The sequence below is a fragment of the Phascolarctos cinereus genome, unplaced genomic scaffold, assembly GCF_003287225.1.
Source record: "Phascolarctos cinereus isolate Bilbo 61053 unplaced genomic scaffold, phaCin_HiC Scaffold_4;HRSCAF=312, whole genome shotgun sequence".
NCBI classification, from domain to species: domain Eukaryota; kingdom Metazoa; phylum Chordata; class Mammalia; order Diprotodontia; family Phascolarctidae; genus Phascolarctos; species Phascolarctos cinereus.
This window is the reverse complement of record NW_027555847.1, coordinates 721,557,558-721,575,698: the sequence shown is the minus strand read 5'-3', so window position 1 is coordinate 721,575,698 and position 18,141 is coordinate 721,557,558. Positions and strand designations below refer to the sequence as shown.

Here is an 18,141-nt window from a genome sequence, read left to right as displayed (position 1 = left end):
GCGGTCTTTGCTTCTCCTCTGCAGCTTTGAGTGTGTCATTAGAATCTTGTAATGCAAATGCTGTTGGAACATTGGGCAGAAATTTGCCTTGTCCCAGTGACACGCTTCTCTCCACAGCTGGTTTGGGCCCAGCACTCTGTGTACAGTCCCCTGGGTATTCTCCCAGATAGGTTTCTTAGACTTCATTTCTGGGGTAGTGGACCAGAGTTCTCAGATGGGAGGACTTGGGATAAGGAGGAAGGGACTGGGACATGTGTCCTCTGAAAAATGGTTGAAAGAACTTGGGATCTTTAGCCTAGTCTGGAGGCACAGGATTGGGAAGGCCTGTAATAGAAGGCCCATCATGCAGAAATGGTATTTACCTTATTCTGGGTGGCCTAGAGGGTAGAGTAAGTGTTGGTGGCTTAGGAATTGAAGGGAAACAGATTTCAGCTCAATTTAAGAAAAGACCTTTCTTCTCCCTCTGTGTGTCTCCCCTTCTCTCCGTCTCTGTCTTTCCCTCTCCTCCCTCCCTCTCACTCTCTCTTTTTCTTGCTTTCTGTCTCTCTCTCTCTCTGTCTCTCCTCTTTTCACCCTCTCTCTCTGTCTCTCTGTCCTCTTCTCTCCCTCCCTCTCTTTGTCTCCGTCTCTCTTTTCCCAGTGCTTTCACTGATCATCTCTGTGCAGATGACTCCTGGATCTCTATATCTAGCCCCAATCTCTCTCCTGAACTTCAGACCTCATCACAGGACCCGTCTAACTGATCTGAAGGCATCCCAAATCCTCCATGTCCAAACAGAACTCATTTTCTTTTCCTCGGAATACCCTCGCCCCCAACTTTATTATTTCCATTGGAGAGCACCACTGTCTTTGCAATAACTCCTGTTCTTAGCTTCAGGGTCATCTTCTACTCCTCACTCTCGTTTTCTCCTCCCCTCTTATGCCCAGTCCGTTGCCAAGTCTTGCCCTTTCGACTTCCCCGTACAACATCTCCTCGCCCCTCACACAGTTAACTTCTTAGTTTCCAGCCCCCCCTACCTCTCCCTTGAGACTCTGAAAGTAGTTTCTTCTTGTTGTTCTTTTTCTTCTTTTCTTTTGTGAGGCAGTTGGGGTGAAGTGACTTGCCTAGAGTCACACAGCTAGTAAGTGTTGTGTGTCTGAGGCTGGATTTGAACACAGGTCCTCCTGACTCTAGAGCCAGTGCCCTATCCACTGCGCCACCTAGCTGGCCCTGGAAGTAGCTTCTTAATCGATCTCCCTGTCTCCAGCTTCTCTTGTCTGTGACCCATCTTCCTGAGGCACAGATCTGACCACGTCACTCTGCTGTTTAAGAGCAAAGCACCACCTCCTCCATTTGGCTTGCAGAGTCCTTCCCAGTCTGACTCCTGCCTTTGTCTCCAGACGTATAGCCCCTTCCTCTCCTTCCTGCCTTCCCGGTTCAGCCCAAACCAGCCTGCTTGTTTTTCCTCATAATACGCAGTGTGGGATTTTGACTCGGTGATCTTAGCAGCTCCCATGGATTCAGTTATTTCTCTGCAGATGACTCTTAGATTTATTTTTCTAGCCTTCACCTCTCTGCTGACCTCTACTCTCCCATCTCCTACTACTGTGGGCATCTCGAATGGCCTGTCCAAAACGGAGCTCATTCCCTTCCCTCCAGCTGAGCCTGTAGATGTCCTATTTGTGTAGGGGTTCTTGCGTGTTGTCTCCACCCAACAGTCTTGAGAGCTGCTATTTTTGCCTTTATCTGTATCCCCAGCACTGAACACAGTGCTTGGCCCATAGTAGGTGCTTCATGGAAGCTGCTGACTTCCCAATATTCCATCTCCTGCCTCCACGCCTTTGCCCAGGCAGTTCCCCACGCCTTCTCCTCTCGGCCACACGGGCACTCTAGCCTATTTTAGAACTTAGTCAAGTGCCGCATCCTGTAGGAAACTCTCTTGATTCACCTCACTTCTGATGGCAGCCCCCCCCCAATTACTCTTGTGTGTTCTGCGTGTGGGTTGTATGTGTATGTATACCTCCAGATGTATTCTCCTTTCTGTATGCGTGTGAATATGAATAAGGCAGTGTTTTTGGGGTCCATCTTATTTCCTTACAGTAGAGTAGAAGTTTCCTGAGGACGGGGACTGTTTCATTTTTGTCTTTGTGTGCCTCGTGTCTGGCATAGGGGCTGCCACCTGGCTGGTACTTAATAAATGCTTGGTGATTAAGTGAATGATTGTTATAACTTCTGGAAATAGAATCGAGTGAGATAGTGAGTTCCCTGTTACAGAGGTGTTCAAGCTGCAGCAGGATGACCGTTTGTTGGGAATGGTGTAGAAGGGATTCATTCATTGGGCAAGTGGTTGGGCTGGATGACCTTGAAGGTTCTTTGCACTCAAGGGTCCTGTGATGATCTGCAGAGACATCATCGGACATGGGACCTGGAGCCCATTGCTGCTTGGTCCTGGTGTCTCTGGAGGGGCTGGCATTCTCCGAGACTGATTCTGGCGGGTGGGCCAGACACGACTCCCTACACGTTTCCATGCCTCCCTGGCTGACGTCAGCCTCCCACCCATTTCTCCTCCGGAAGCTGTGAGCTCGGGCCTCCTTCCTTCTCTTTCAGGAAGAAAGGGAAATGACAGCCCCGTACACCTCTTCAGGAGTCTTGAAGCATGTCTTGACAGAGCCTTTAAAGGCTTGGGTGTCAGGACGCCTGAGGTCTGAGACTGACGTGAGTTTGCTGCCTCCTGACTCCCCCTTCTGGAAAATGCTAGGGTCACTCTGGTGGTCTCTGCTGGCTCTTTCTGAAATTCCCAGGCTGTGGTTTAATTTAGGGGTGCTTCCATTTAAAAAGAGGCATGAATGGGGAATGTATTGGGGGGCAGTTTGTTTTAGATCATACTGTGGCCCTCCCACCCGTGCACAGGGCCAACCCTAATTTCTTCACTTTCGTGCCAGCCAACTCTTTCTTTAAATGAACCTGTTTTGTTCTTGACATATCACTTCCCAAGCCCCACAGACTGCTGGCACTTCCTGTCATGGAAACAGAGCTCAGGTAGCGTTCTTCTGTTGGTGTTCAACGATCTAAAATCGTTTACCAGGAATGGCTGTTGGCCAGCGTATTCTCTCAGACCCTGGCGTCTTGGAGTAGTACTGTCTTCATTTATGTTGCTGTCGTCAGGGCACAGATTGCTCTCTGGGTGTCCTTTTTGTCTTGGTGCCGGCATTTCAGACAGACCTTCCCTTGTTTCTCTGAGTTCATCTTCATTGTTTAGAAGTGCTTTTTTCATTCATTCATTCTTGTGGGGCAAAAATTATTCCATTATATGCATCTACCGTAATGCAGCCATTGCTTTGACAGTGTGTGTGTGTGTGTGTTTCCTTGTTAGAGTGTAAGTTCCTCGAGGGCGCAGGGATGGTTTCACTTTTGTGTGTGTTTTCCCATGACTTCGTGAAGCACTTGGCACATAGTAGGAGCCTAATAGATACTTGCTGATTGGTTAATTTAACAGGACAGCCACATCATTTATATTCTGCTTTTTGCTGCTATTGAATATTTTGGTATAAATCAGACTTTGCTTTCTGCTAGTGAATCCTTGAGATGTAAACCCATTTGGGGGATCGCGCATCAAAGAGTCTGAACACAAGAGCAGCCTTCTTGCCAAACTCCCAATTGTTTTCCACAAATGTTGTGATTTGCATCCCCGCCAGGAGTGTATTGGTGTTCCTGGATGCCCACATTTCTTCCTGATGTTGATGATTTTCATCTTCTGTGTCTTTGCCAGTTGTAATGGGGTGGTAGGCCAGGCTGCCATACCTGGCGGGTGAGGCTGTCAGTGAATGCCGTGTCTTGTTTTCCGGTCTTTCACCAGAATTGTTTGGGGCCAGTCGTTGGCCTGAGGTAGGGCTGGCTAAAGAATTTGCCATTTCCAGGTCAGTTCATCCAGTGGGGTGGGGAGGAATGGGGGAGGAGCCATGGTGTCAAAAAGGAAAGAAGGAGAACCGGAAGCTGTGTGGGTGTCCGCAGGGGAATTTGGATCCTAGCGTCAGCAGGTCACTGAGTGACCCGGAAGGCGTGGTGTCTTTGCCACGTGGCTGCTTGTGACTTTCAGCTCTGGCCTTCTGAGTGTCTCCTCATGTCAGCTGCAGGTGTCCCTCTTTGAAAGTAAATGCCACATGGGCCATAGAGATTCATAGAGTTCACGACGCTGCTTTGTGTGGCCTGATTCGCGTTGGCAGATTTCGGGGACTGTTAGACTAGAGTAGACTCACCCTGGGTTAGATGGTGGCATCCGCCAGCCAGGGATGCTGCTTTAGTCCGGTTTGTGAAGAGGCTGGGAGAGTAGAAACATGGCAGAAGGACCCGCCATTTGGAGATGGGAGACAGTGGGGAGAAGCTGTAGGAGTAAGGAGAAGTGCCATAGAGCTTTCTTGTTTCTTCTGGACTGGGTCTCCCTGTCTCACCCAGGCTAGACATGTAGTGGCCACTCATGGGCCTGTTTCCAACACTAATCAGCAAGGAGGCCTGACCTGCTCTGTTTTTCTGATCTGAGTTGGCTTGCCCCTCCTTAGGCAGCCTCATAGTGCCCTAGCTCCTGGGAGCTCACCCTATCAGTAGCTGACTCAGTATGGATACTGGACCAGCTCCAGCCCTGCTGGAGCTCAGGACTCCCAAAGCCTGGGCCTTCCCACCACAGGGGAGTGCTCCAGGTGGACAGAGCATGCTCAGTAGGCATGGGGCGTACGGCACCCAGACTGTCCCTGGGCATAACTACCTCACCCTTTCTTCTTGAGTTTTTTTCTTTGGAAGGATTTTTCTTTTTTTAATATAACTATTTTTTAAAAAAATTATTTATTTTTAGTTTTTAATATTCACTTCCACAAGATTTTGAGTTCCAAATTTTCTCTCCATCTCATCCCTCTCCCCACCCCAAGATGGCATGCCTTCTGAATACCCCTTCTCCTAATCTGTCCTCCCTTCTATCTCTCCCCACCTTGGAGGGATTTTTCTGTGTAGCACCATCTCTTAGATTTTACAGTGGCAGTCAATCAGGAAATAGGATTCTTTTTTTTTCAATTTTATTAATTTATTGATTTATCAACAATCACTTCCATATGCTTTTGAGTTGAAAATTTTTCTCCCCCTTCCTCCCCCCACTCTCCCCAAGACAGTGCACAATCTGATATAGGCTTTACATTTACATACCCATTAAACATATTTTCACGTTAGTGAAGTTGTAAGTAAAAATTAAAACCAATAGGAGGAACCATCATAAAGATGAAACAAAACTCAACAGAAGGTAAAAATAAGTGATAGTGATTCGACTTCCATAGTTCTTTCTTTCGATGTGGGCAGCATTTTCCATCCTGAGGCCTCTGGAGATGTCTTAGATCCTCATAATGCTGAGAAGGGTTCAGTTTAACAGTATTAGTCATTGCATAACGTGGCTGCTATTGTATACAAAGTCCTCTTGGTTCTGCTCACTTCACTCAGCATCAGACCATACAAGTCTCTCCAGGTTTTTCTGAAGTCAGCCTGTTCATCATTTCTTATAGCACAGTAGTATTCCATTACATTCATATACCACAACTTGCTCAGCCATTCCCCAGTTGATGGGCATCCTCTCAATTTCCAATTCTTTGCCACCAGAAAAAGAGCTGCTATGAATATTTTTGTACATGTGGGTCCTTTTCCCATTTGTATGATCTCTTTGGGATACAGCCCTAGAAGTGGTATTGCTGGATCAAAGGGTATGCACATTTTTGTAGCCCTTTGGGCATAGTTCCAAATTGTTCTCCAAAATGGTTAGATCATTTCACAACTCCACCAACAACGTATTAGTGTTCCAGTTTTCCCACATCTTCTCCAACATTTCTCATTTTCCTGTTTTGTCATGTTGGCCAATCTGATAGGTGTGTTGTGGTACCTCAGAGTTGTTTTGATTTGCATAGGAAACAGGATTCTTCCAACAGAAATTTGCAGCTTTACTAGAATACAGAGTCTATAGAGTAAGAGGTGTTAGCAGTGGCACGTCCTCGAGGCACAGCTTTGGGTGTGATGGCGGGCGGGGGCCTGATCGAAGCGTCCGAGGGGTGTAGGCCCCCAGAGTGTTCACAAATGTGCCGTCCTTCTTTAGAATGGCTATAAATAGGATCTTTGTGGAGAGCCCTCCAAAGGAGCATGGCTTTGCTTTTAAGGCACATTAATAATGTACTTTCTGAAAACAGGCTGCAGTTGGAGGCTTTGGTCAGCCAGAAACAGGCTCAGGGGCTGTGTTTTCAGAAAAGTGTTGGGCCACTTCTTTGGTGCCCTCCTTTAAGTCTGCAGCATCTCCAGAGGTGATACCAATCTCCCCCTACCCCGGACTGTGGTTCTGTTGTCCGTGTCTCCCTTTGGTGAAAAGCTGTTTCTTTAGTCTAACGTCCTCTTCTTAAAAATGATAGCTCAATAAAGCAGTTTATGAGCCTTGAAGTCCCATGGGAGCGGGAGCTGCCAGTACTGTCATATAGAGAAGACTCCCTAGAGAAGCCACGGATTGTCCTGGGAAGACAAAGTGTTTGGGCAAAGCCGTGGTGAAGAGCCCCGTGCTCTTTGGCGCCCTAGGGGTCATTGATGAACGGGGCAGCATGATGACCAGGGCCGCGAGGACTGAGGCTGCTCCTGTGCTCTCCGCCCTTCAGACTGGGTTCCTCAGCAGCGTGGATTGGGTCAAGGCCTAGCGCCGTTCTGCTGCCCTTAAGGAGCGAGTGGTCATTAGGGGTGCTGTCTGCTGGTCTCAGTAGATCTGTAAGGGCGAGAAGTTAGCAGAAACCCAGAGCCTTCTCCAGGGCTTCATTCTCCTTTGAATTTAGGTCCTTAGGTTGAAAGATATTTCTTTAGATTGGAACTCGGGCTCGGGTTTGGGTGATCGAAGCACATGGTGTGTCCTTACTATTTAAACAATTGGCAGCCACCTGGGACACGTCTCTGACCTGTGTGTGTGTGTGTGTGTGTGTGTGCGCGCGCATGTGTGTGTGTCTGTGTGACAGAGGGACAGAGGGAGAGAGAACAACCCCCGGCCTGGGGCAGCGGTCCCTGACTTTGGTTTGTCTGACAGATGGCAGCAGCCTGTTCGACTCCATGGCCAGTGGGATGCGCCTCATCGTCAGCTGCATCTCCTCCTTCCTCATCCTGTCCTTGCTGCTCTTCATGGTCCATCGGCTACGTCAGAGACGCCGAGAGCGCATCGAGTCGTTGATTGGTGCGAACCGTAAGTAGCGGGTGGCGCTGTGCTGGCCGCCTCAGAAAGGTTCCAGGACCTTTCCTGCGTTTGAACGGCATTTCATCTATTCTCAGCTCAACAGACATGGATGAAAAGGCTGTGCTGCTAGCCTTGGGGATACAAAGGGAAGAGATGTAGTCTCTCCCCTCAGGGGTCTTCCTTTCTATCGGGAAGAACAACAGATACTACAAAGTCACGCAGAGTCAGTATGCAGTATTCTGGGGTGGGAGGGAAGGCCTCCAGTGTGAAGACGTACCTTGAAGGGATGCGGGAAAGAGGGATGGGCATTGGGGGCAGCCTGTGCAGCAGCAGGTGGGGGGCCGGGATGTGCACTGGCAGGAGAGCGAGGTGAAGCTCAGGGTGCTGAGGAGAGGTTGGAACCAGATCGGGATGGTTTTAAATCAGTGGGTCAGGCAGCAAGTATTCAGTAAGGGCTTACTGTGTGCCAGGCACTGTGCCAAGTGCTGGGGATTCAAGTGCAAACCAAAAGAGAGACAGCCCTGCCGTCTTCGGGCTTCCAGTCTAAGAAAGCCAGAAGACAGCAGGGAGAAGATCCCCACCCTGGTGGGACCTGGTAGCCTGGCTGCAGAGCCACGAGGGGAGTGGGGAGAAGTGAAGGGAAGTGCCACATGTAGGCATGGGCATCTTATCCAGAGGCAGCGGCCTGCACAGGGCAGAGGCCTGGGCAGGAGGGTTGGGAGCCTGAACGAGGGAAGCCCCCGTGGGTGTGGGGAGAGAGATGGAGCAGCATCGACAGGGCAGGGAGCCTGGCTGGCTGGAGGAGGTGGGTCAGCAAAGAACAGGGATGACTCTGGGTCCCCCAAAAAATGGTTGGCTCCCTAACAGAAGCAGGGGAGTTGTAGGCATGGTGAGAGAGAGATGGGTAGCAAGCTGCAGCCACGTGGAGGCAGGCCAGCTGTCCGGGTCGGGGAGGTGAGACTCGTGTGTGTCATTAACGTGGAGTGAAGGCTCAGACGGCGGTGGGACCATTAGCAGAGACATTGGGGCCTCCACTGAAGTTTCTAAGGATAAGTGTTGTGGAGGCCAGCTGGTTGTGAGGAGGGACTGCCCTCCTAGAGAAGGAAGGTGGAGGGGCCCTGCCTGGAAGCCAGTAGGGAATCCCGTCTGGATGACACACAACAGTGGACTGTACTTGGCGGCGGGGGGTCTGGAAGGGGCAGGGAGCTTCCACTGAGACCCAGAAGCCCCAGAGAGCTCAGTGAACTGATGGAAAGGGAAGCCATGGTGCCCATAGAGAGGCCAGGGAGAACAGCCACAAGGCCGTCCGGACAAGTGGCAGATTGACAAGGGGTTGGATTTGGCCCCAGAGAAGAGAGAAGGGCAAATATCCCTCACTCCTTGGTGAGGTGGGGGAGCATGGTAAACGCCTTTTAGGTTGTTGGTTGGTTTTCCTGAAATTTTTTTTTCTTTTGTTTTTTATTATAAAGAAGGACTTTCTGGGCAGATGTGGGGGGAGGAATACAGTGGAAAATGTAGGTGATACATAAACAAAAGATAGCAGCACAATTTTGTTTACAAAATAATAGAGCTGAGATTCTGGAATGCACCAGGCAGAGGTGGAGAGGAGCTCGGGCTTGGGCCCAGGGAAGGGCAGGGCTGGGCTGCATGAGGACAGCAGATTGTCATTTAGGTGCCATCTGAGTCCGATTCTAATTTCAAACCACAGGGAAAATTTGTTAACCATAGAACAGTGGATGACCACGTGCTTTCTAATAGAGGGACCATGCCCCAGTCCCCAGATGGGCTGCTGATTTGGTTATCATTTCCTGAGCAGGGTGGGGTGGTCCAGGTGGCCAGGAGAACTGGTATTGAAGGGCCTATCTGTGAGGCATCATGGGAGAGGCCTGGCATTGGGCCCTTGGTGAATATGGCCTTCTTGAGTTACTTCCCCTCCCTCAGCTAGTACAGCTGTGTCCCAGGGCCCAGCTTGGATATTGATTTGATAAGCAGCAGATGGCAGAGGCTAGGCCCGGAGGAGCTTGTCCAGAAGGCCAGGAAACAGTAGACCTGGCTTTGGGGATGAGTATGTTTGAGGGGTGCAGGGAGTTCCCAAGGGGAGCAGGCCTCTCCTTTAGACCTGGGATGCATACACCAGGACGATACAAAGAGACTGCCCTTGAGGAGGCAGCCACATGACAGGCTCTGGTTAAAAGGGAAGCACAGGGTGGACCCTGGGCCAGAGACTTCACTTGGGGGGCCCAGCCTTCTCGGGCTCAGAGGAGCTTGAAGTTGGGGGTATTGGAGGAGGATGTTAGCTCAGCCCCCAGGCTGGGGCTACTGCCTGAACTTGGTAAAGCCCATTCCTTCTGGGCTCCTGGTGTTAGTGAAAGAGGAGGTGCACATCGGGGCACAATGGAAAGGCTATTGTCCCTGGAGCCTGAAGGTCTGGATTCAAATCCTCAGTTTCATTTCATTTTATTTTTTACAATTCAGTTTCGTTTTTGGCTCCAAATTCTTTCCTTCCCCTTTCCCCTTCCGCCCATGGCAAAAGCAGATCCTGTTATAAACTCTATGGGAACATCTGTAAATACAGATATTAAAAACAAATTCCTGCATTAGGCATATCGAAAACCCAAACCGTAAGCCTTCCTCTGCTCTCTGAGCCCATTGCGTGTCCCTCTGGAGCAGGGTGGTGTGGCATGTCTTACCATGAGACTGCTGGAATGCTGGCGGGTCCTGGTGGTGATCAGCTCTCCGAAGTTGTTCAGAGTTCTTTGTCTGTACCGTGTTGTTGTTGCATGAATTGTTCTCTCGGCTTTACTCCCTTTCCTTTGCGTCAGTTTGTATAAGTCTTCTCAGGTTTCTTGGAAACCACACCCTTCATCATTTCTCAGAGCAGCAGTGTTCCATCACGTTCACAGACCGTGACGTGTTTGGCCATTCCCCATGGGGCATCTTGCCCTCAGTTTCCAATGCTTTGCCATCACAAACAGAGCTGCTGTATATTTGACCGCATGGCTCCTTTTCCTCTTTGATCACTTTGGACCAGAGAGTTAGTAGCAGGACGGCGGGCCAAGGACACACACAGTTTAATGGCCTTCCAGGCATAGCTCCAAGCTGCTTTGCCGAGTGCTGCACCGATGCCCAACAGTACATTAATGCAGCAACTTCAGCATTTGTCTTTGTCCATTTTTATCAGTCGTGTCCATCTGGTGGGAGTGAGGCAGAAGCTCAGAATTGTTTAGTTTGCATTTCTCTGATTATTGATTCAGGACATTCTTAATATGGCTGTTGGTGGCTAGGATTCCTTCTTCTGAATACAGCTTCATCACGTCCTGTGACCACTTATCAGTTGTGGGATGACTCTTATTCTTAGGAATTTGAATCCACTCCCTGAGTGTCTTAGAAATCAGAGCCGTATCAGAGACTCTCGCTGCAAAGACTTTTATTCCTCTATTTTGTAAGGTCCTTTCCGGCTCTAGACCTAGGATCCTGTAAGAGAAGTCCAAGATGAGGAAATATTCAGACCAGCCGAAAACGTGCTTGTGTGTGTGCGCATGCGTGTGTGTGTGTGTGCGTGCGTGTGTGGATATGCGTTTGTGTGCATGTGCGTGTGTGCGTGCGTGCGTGTGTGGATATGCGTTTGTGTGCATGTGCATGCGTGCGTGTGTGGATATGCGTTTGTGTGCATGTGCGTGCGTGTGTGCGTGCGTGCGTGCGTGTGTATGTAAGAGTGGGTGGAGGGATTAAGACTGTTCTTGTGAAATATCAATCAAAACTACTTATAGAGAATTTGGCTCCATTAATTCCAGTTCCACAAGCTTAGATGAAGCTTGGAAGGAGCCTGTGCCTGTGCTGGGAATACGCAGCTGAAGAAGAGCCAAGCCCCGTCCTTAGGGAGTTTACAGTCTAATGGGGGAGGGATATCACAGGTCACCTTGTGGCGTGCAGGTGGGTCAGAGGGGAGAAGTCCCCCTCCTCTGCTCCTCCGCAGGTCAGGTGTGGCCCGTCTCCTTCAGCGATGATGGCAGCAGGGTCTTTGGGGTGGGCGGGGAGTGGAGGACAGAGATGGGGCTCTGCTTGACTTTTTTTCCCGGTCTCCCACAGTGCATCATTTTAATCTGGGCCGGAGGATCCCGGGCTTCGATTATGGCCCTGATGGCTTCGGGACGGGCCTCACTCCGCTGCACCTCTCTGATGATGGAGAAGGCGGAGCCTTTCATTTCCACGACCCTCCTCCGCCATACACAGCCTACAAGTACCCAGACATCCAGCACCCTGACGACCCCCCGCCACCCTACGAGGCCTCCATCGACCCCGACAGCGTGCTCTGCACCACTCCAGGTGCTGCCCCCTCTTCTTACCGCTCAGCCGTGGGGTTGGAGTGAATCTAGGATTGAAGAGGATGAGCGCGTGGTTTTCAGCGTTCTGTTACCTCCACAGCAGCCGTCCTCCTCTTCCTTTCCCCCTCGTGCTCCTCATGCCCCTCGTCTGCCTCCCTCCCCTTCCCCCTTCTTCTTCTCCTCTGGCAGAAGGCTGTTTTCACTGAACGCTCTCCCTGAAGCTCGTTCTCTGGTGCAGAAGTGGCGCCCTGGGCGTGTCGGGAGGTGTTCATTCCCAGGTCCTCAGAGTGACGGAGGCCTCGGTTTGTCTTCTAGAAGGTCCCCGTCCCTCACCCAGATGTGAACCGTGCCCCCCCTTTGAACACCATCCCCGGAGGAGCCTGTTTTGAGGGTTGTTCCTTGGGTGCACACACGCGTTGGCCTCTGGCCGTGCTCCTGCCTGTCTGCTGGGGCTGTTCTGATGAGGCACCCCTGGGTAGTGGGACACACCATTGGACGTCATCCCTGCCGACACAACTCGGGGGCAGAATTTGAGAGTTAGAGGAAGCTTAGGAATCCTCTGGCCCTGAGACAGAGGGAAGGGAAGTCACTTATCCAGGTCACCCTGAGAGCGAGGGCAGAGCCATGGCTCGCTGCCAGGCCAGAGGGTGATCAAACCTGGCTTTGCTCAGGAAGCCCCGTGATAATTGTTGGTCCTGAATGGGCGGACAGCTACAGGATAGCAGGAGTCATTGATTCTGACTTCTAAAAAAAGTCTAGTTGTCCTAGCTGGGCTTGCCAAGGGGGTGAAACTTTGGGGGTATCTACTGGCCTCTTGGGGTACTAGGTGGTGCCACAGTGCACAGAGCGCTGGGCTTGGAGTCAGGAAGCCTCATCTTCCTGAGTTCAAATCCAGCCTCAGCTACTTACCAGCTGTGTGACTCTGGGCAAGTCACTTTACTCTGTTTGCCTCAGTTTCCTCATCTGTAAAATGAGCTGGAGAAGGAGATGTGAACCACTCTAGTATCTTTGCCAAGAAAACCCCAGATGGGGTCACAGAGAGTCAGACACAACTGAAACGCCCGAACCGTGGCCCTTGCCTCGGTGGAGGCGTGACATGGCTCTGGGTTCCGGCTCCTCTCCTTACTAGGAGTCGTGGTGGCAGTAGACAGGGATGATGAGGTGGGTGGCGCTGCCTGCCTGGCAGGGTCGTTGAGAGGAGGCCTGGGCTTCTGTCTGCCAGGATGCAGTAGGGGTTGGAATCTCCTTTTGGTGAGCTGGGAGGGACGGCCACGTTGGGGTGAGCCCTTGTTCCTTGTTCCTCATTGACTGCATCCTTGTTTGCACAAGTCAGGGCAGGGGGTGGGGCAAACACTGTTTTCTGATGGTTGAAAATTTGTGCTGACTTGACAGTGTTTTCAGTTGGCCCTGCTCCTCCCCTGTGGGAGGACCTCATCGTGGTATGGAGGTCGAGATGAGCCTGGGATCTCAAAGGCTTTGCCTGTGGGAGGGCCGGCCCAGCTGGGGAGGCCTGCACAGTGACGGACTCTGTGGCTCTCACTGGGCACCAGCTTCCTAAGGCTCAGGGGTTGGGGGGATCTGGGGTGGTGCAGGGAGCGCTCCTGCTGGAGAAGGCATGGACCCTGAAAGAAGGGAAATGGAGGAATAAGCTGGGGAAAGGAGACCTTAGCCTGCAGCTCCCCCTGCGCTCCTCGGGGGTCTCCTGGGGTAGCTTTGGGGGTGGCTGCCGTGGCCGTCATGATGTTTCATGGCTGTCTGCCAGGGCTGGGCCAGGCTGGCCTTGACGGTGAGGGAGGCAGGGGTCGAGGGGAAGGGCCCTTTAGTGTCCCGGGATGCTGCCATGCTTGGCTGCCCTGCTTCCTCATCACTTTTTGTCTTCTTTCCTAGATGGTGTTTGCCCCCAGACCGCTCAGAGCAGTCCGCCCACCCTCGGAGACAGTGATGCATCTCCCCGACTCCTGGAGGGGCCTCTCCCACCTTCGGTGGGGCCCTCCCCAGCAGAGCTGGATGACTCGGCTGATAGCAGCACCCTCCTTGTACCTCCGGACACACCCCCGAGCGAGAACAGGCCGGCAGAAACTCTAGGGGGCAGCCGCCCCAGCCTCTGCTCCCTCAATACCGTTGTCTAAAGGGGCGGCGAGCTGATAGCCTGCCGGTCAGAAATCATTGGAGCAACTGTTTGCACAAAACTGGACGAGGAAACACGGCTCTAGGCGCTGAGCTCTGCCCTCTCTCTTCAAGGCTGGCATCGGCCCCCCATTGTGCCAGGCATGGCTCTGCCCTCACTGTGCATTTACCACCTGGTTTATTGTGTAAATAGGGACGGGGGCTGTGTGAGAGGAAGGCCGGAGGGTCCTCATCAGGGGATGAAGAAAGGACAGAAAGTCAGACGGCTGTGGTCACTGCTCTTGGGTTTGGCTTGTCTTCTTCGGTTATGGAGGAGGGATAGGGTGACGGGCTCTCGGTGGTAGCGAGAGGGTTGAGGCTGGGGGCTGGAAGGGGCGGGGTCTGCCTGCATCGCTTGCTCCTATGTAGCGCTTGGAAATGTCCACAGGACAGCCACAGGTAGGGCTGGCTGGGGTGGAGTGATGTTCACGTGTGAGCTTAGGACCAGGAAGGCCCTGGGGGTGAATGTGTCATTTGCCAGGTCTCTGTCTCCATCTTGAGATGGCAGAGGAGTAGAAGAAGGGGATCTGCAGAGGGTTTGCCTTTAGAGGCCTTAAATGCGAGCCGTAAGCGCGGGGAGTGCTTAAATCACCAGGCTTCCAGGGTGGGGAGAGCAGGCACGCTGGGATGTCGATGCTTTGGCCTCCTCAGGATGCTGTCCGGCATCCCCGAGGTGGGCTGAGCAAGTGGGGCAAAGGAGAGTGCAGCTCTGCTGGCCAGGGACCTCGGTGCAGAATAAGGAGGGGCCGGCCGGCCTGGTAGCCGCACTCAGACCTGCTTGGGTGTGAGATCAGAAGAAAGGAAATGGCCCATTGCGAATTGGCCTGGTGATAGAATTGCTTCTCAGACTGCGGAGTGACTACCGACTCTGGTGGGCGGCCTCGCTCTGGAAGGGGGTGTGAATCCAGACTGATCTGTGCAGAACCTCCACGTGTGACGTCATGCCCCTGTGGGCCCCCCCCCCAGCCTCGGCCACCGCCTCTGGAAACTGGGGTCCCTCCTCCCATGCTCTGCCCTCTCTGCCCTTGAGCCTCTGAGGACCCTGCTTGGGGCAGTTGCCGCCCTTTCTGATGCCTCTGGAAGAAGAGGCCTTGGTGGCAGTGGGCAGCAGGCAAGGGGAGGACAGGGTCTTTCTTGGAAACAGCTGGAGTTGCCCCTGAGGGGGGATTTTCAGGGGACGGGAGAGCAGCCGAGAAGATGCTTGATTTCTGCTGGTGTAGGCTTTGGTCCACTGGGGAGCTTGGGGCGCTCCCTCTCCACTCTCCACTTAAAACTGAGAGCGTCATGGGGATGAGCCCCAGAGGTATTTGCCCTGGGCCCAGACCTCTCAGCCTGGGCCGTGTGATCACTGGTATCTGTCCCCACCTGCCTCTGCCTTCCCCTTCAGTTTGGTCAGTGGTTTACCTCATTAGGAACTCTGGGGGGGGATCTGTGGGCAGCTGCTCCCGTCAGGGCGGGGCTGATGCTTCCCGGTGGGGAAAGGTTACCCAGGGCTCTGCGCGTCTGCAGCTTGTGGTTGTTCAGTGTGGGCAGACGCTCGGGCTTCTGTCCCGCCCTCGAGGCCAGAGCCGCCCGCCAGGCCCACTGTGGGCGCCTCGCCCTGCTGAAGGGTGGTTCCTTCTCCCTCAGCCACCATGTGCGCGGCACGGTGTCGGTCGTGAGCAGCCGGTGAACGGAGCGGGGTTTCTTTGCCCGGTGTGCTGTCGCTTATGGCCTTGTTTCAGGGCCTTGGCCGGCCGGAGACAGACACAGCCTGTGGACAGCAAATGTTGCCCAAGTAGGAATAATAAAGCGGGTGTTGTGCACTTTTGAGCACATCTATACATTTTCTATACATTGTATGTACTGATCGTGTTTCCTTTAGTTTTATATGAATGGTCGAATGTGTGTGTGGATGTAGGTGTGTGTGTCTGTGTGTGTGGGCGGGCGTGATCATGGTACGGTGGGCTGCCCACCTGAGGAAGAAAGGCCTGGGGTGGCTGAGGTAGGAGCCTTCTGAGGAGGCTTGGAGCAAGTGTTGCTGGGGTCATTCATTCATTCATTCATTCATTCATTCCTTTATTCATCGAGCCGCATTTCCTTGGGCCAGAACTGGCTGCCTTGTGAGGGCGTCGTTCAGTCTCAGCTCAGTGATTCGGATACTGGCTTGTCGCCTCGTCCCTGCAGCCCTTCCTTCCTCTTGGGTTCCTCAGTCACCTGTGGCTGTTCATTCCTCCTGTTCTGTGGATGGGGCCCACTTGCTTTTCTCTCGCGGGCGTGTGTGGGCGTGTTTTTAATTTCGGAGGGATGGTTGCCCCCCGGGGGCTCCTGCCCCAAGCAGAGCTTGCTGACAGCTGCCCGGGCCTGGTGTGGGGAGCCTTGGCTAGCTGCTCCCGGGGACTCGGGCTCTTAGAATCCTTCTCCCCTCCTCTTACCAGACGGTTGCTGGGAGAAGCGTCAGGGTTTTTTTTTTTAAAGAATGGTGGCATCATCTGTTTGCACGTTGGATCCCTCATTCTGATTGTTAATTAAAGACAAAAAAGGCTTTAGGTTGGTGTTTCCGGAATATTATTTGAGGTCTGCTGGGGAAGAGAGAAAGGCCGTGTTTCAGAATGGGGGAGTGCTCATCGTTTGCTTATGTGCCTCTCCCTTGTGTTTGTCCTGTGTCACCCGGGCCCTCAGATGGATGGGTTCTTCCTCGTTTTTAAACCAGGAAGACGCTAGGCTCACACCACGCTAACTGATCTCCAAGGCTGTCATCCACCGCGACCAGAGCGGAAGGAAAGTCGCTAGTCAGCTTGTTTGCTTTCAACTCCAGACCACTGGGGAACCCCGAGCAGGGAAGCCACGGTGGTCCATCCAAGGTGGCCTGAGGCTGTGCCTCCCGTGAGAGAGGCCTGCCCCTGGCTGGCTCCAGAGCCATCCCCCGTGTAACTGAAGGCCTGCGGGTAGAGCCTAGGCCAGCGCAGTGCCCGAGAGCCAGGCAGGGAGCTGCGGTGGACCCAGGGCTGGAGCTGAGATGCATTTCTACACGTTGGAGTATTGTAGGTAGTGAATCTCCTTGTATGTAGCTCCCCCAACCCCAGCCCAGCCCTGCCTGGGTCTTTTGTAGTTAGAGACTTATTCCTCACTTCTCCTAACACAAAGCAGTGCCATTTGAAAACACTGGGATCTATGCTTTCAGAAATACTCAGTCATGGGTGTCCTTATTTTTTCACTTGATGAAATGGCTTCTTGTCAGTCACTACCTTAGTTCTGTATTCTGGTGGCTTCTGCCCCTGGGTGGGCAGTGAGATCTGGGATAGTAGAGGCAGCATTAGTGGACCCCCATACCCCTAAACACAAACACTCTAGCCACAGCCTGAGCCCTGAGGCCTCCTGAGGCCATGCAAATGAGTGCCTTTCATTCCAAGCTGAGGCCTGAGGGCCTGGGCACCCAGCCCAACCCTGCCCTGCCCGATTGTCGTGTTCCTCTCTGCTACCCTGAGCCATCCAGGGTATGAAGGCAGGAGAGTGTATGGGTGGGTGTATCTCCTTAGAACTGCCTGTAGTGGCGTGGCTCTGCCAGGGGAACTCCACACTTCTGTGACAGGTGGCCACCCATCACCTCAGAACTGATTGAGGGTTCGTGTGGCTTCTGTCTGTGAACATGTGACCCCACCTCCTTGGAAAGAGCTGCTGGGGTGCTCTTCCCCCTCCTGCCTCCTTCCTCAGAATGAGGACTGGATTCTGCTCAGTGAAGTCTGTACAGGGGCTTCCTTATGGGTCAAGCCTGGGAGTCCAATGTGCTTTCTGTCCATAGGAAAAGATGCTTCCACATTATGCACTAGGTTAGCATCCCTAGGGGTCACCAAGAAGCATGACTCTTAATGCGGAGGCTTGGGCAGGATGCCCAACGGTCCTCTTCTCATCCCCCTGAAAATTGCCACTTTCTCCAAGGATTTGGGCTCCAGACTTGACTGAGTACCTCACCAGGGGAGGGGAGGTTTGTGTGGTCCAATAAGGGGTGAGGGTCTTTCCCTCTTCCCCACACGCCCTGCCTCCAGAGCTCCTACACAAGGTGGATTCAGTTGTTTGAAGTAGGACCCCCTTCCACTCCCCACCTGCCGTCATGCTTCACTTGCTCCCAGGGCCAGACTCTGCCCTTGTTGGTGGGGGGTAGAGAGTGAGGGGGCCATGCTGCTGTTGCCGCTGCCACCCTCCCCTTGCGCCCTGACCCTGTGCAGCTGGTGAACTCTGCAGCCCTGGAGGAGTGTTTCTGGTCTTCTCCGAAAGGCCTGTAATACCCGAACTGGGCAGTGTGGACATCCTGAAGACTTTCTCTCCTGCTTTCATGGAGGTGAGGTGGTTAATTGTTTGGATTGTTTGTTTTTTGTTGTCCAGTTGGCACTAATCTTTATGTCCTCCTCAAGATGCTGTGAGAACTGTGTCATCTAAATGCCAAATAAATTTGTGTTCTGGCCACA

The 18,141-nt window shown here is 52.7% G+C and overlaps 1 protein-coding gene across 4 annotated transcripts in view; it reads left to right on the top strand.

The window, feature by feature from the left end:
• DGCR2 (DiGeorge syndrome critical region gene 2) overlaps positions 1-18,141 on the top strand; it is a 102,127-nt gene extending 83,986 nt beyond the window's left edge. For all 4 annotated transcript variants that reach the window (XM_020996483.2, XM_078154445.1, XM_020996481.2 and 1 more), the window contains 3 exons: positions 7,062-7,214; positions 11,295-11,531; positions 13,418-18,141. In XM_020996483.2, coding sequence (XP_020852142.1) covers positions 7,062-7,214; positions 11,295-11,531; positions 13,418-13,659 — 632 coding nt within the window. In that variant the 3' untranslated portion in view covers positions 13,660-18,141. The remainder of the gene's footprint in view (positions 1-7,061; positions 7,215-11,294; positions 11,532-13,417) is intronic.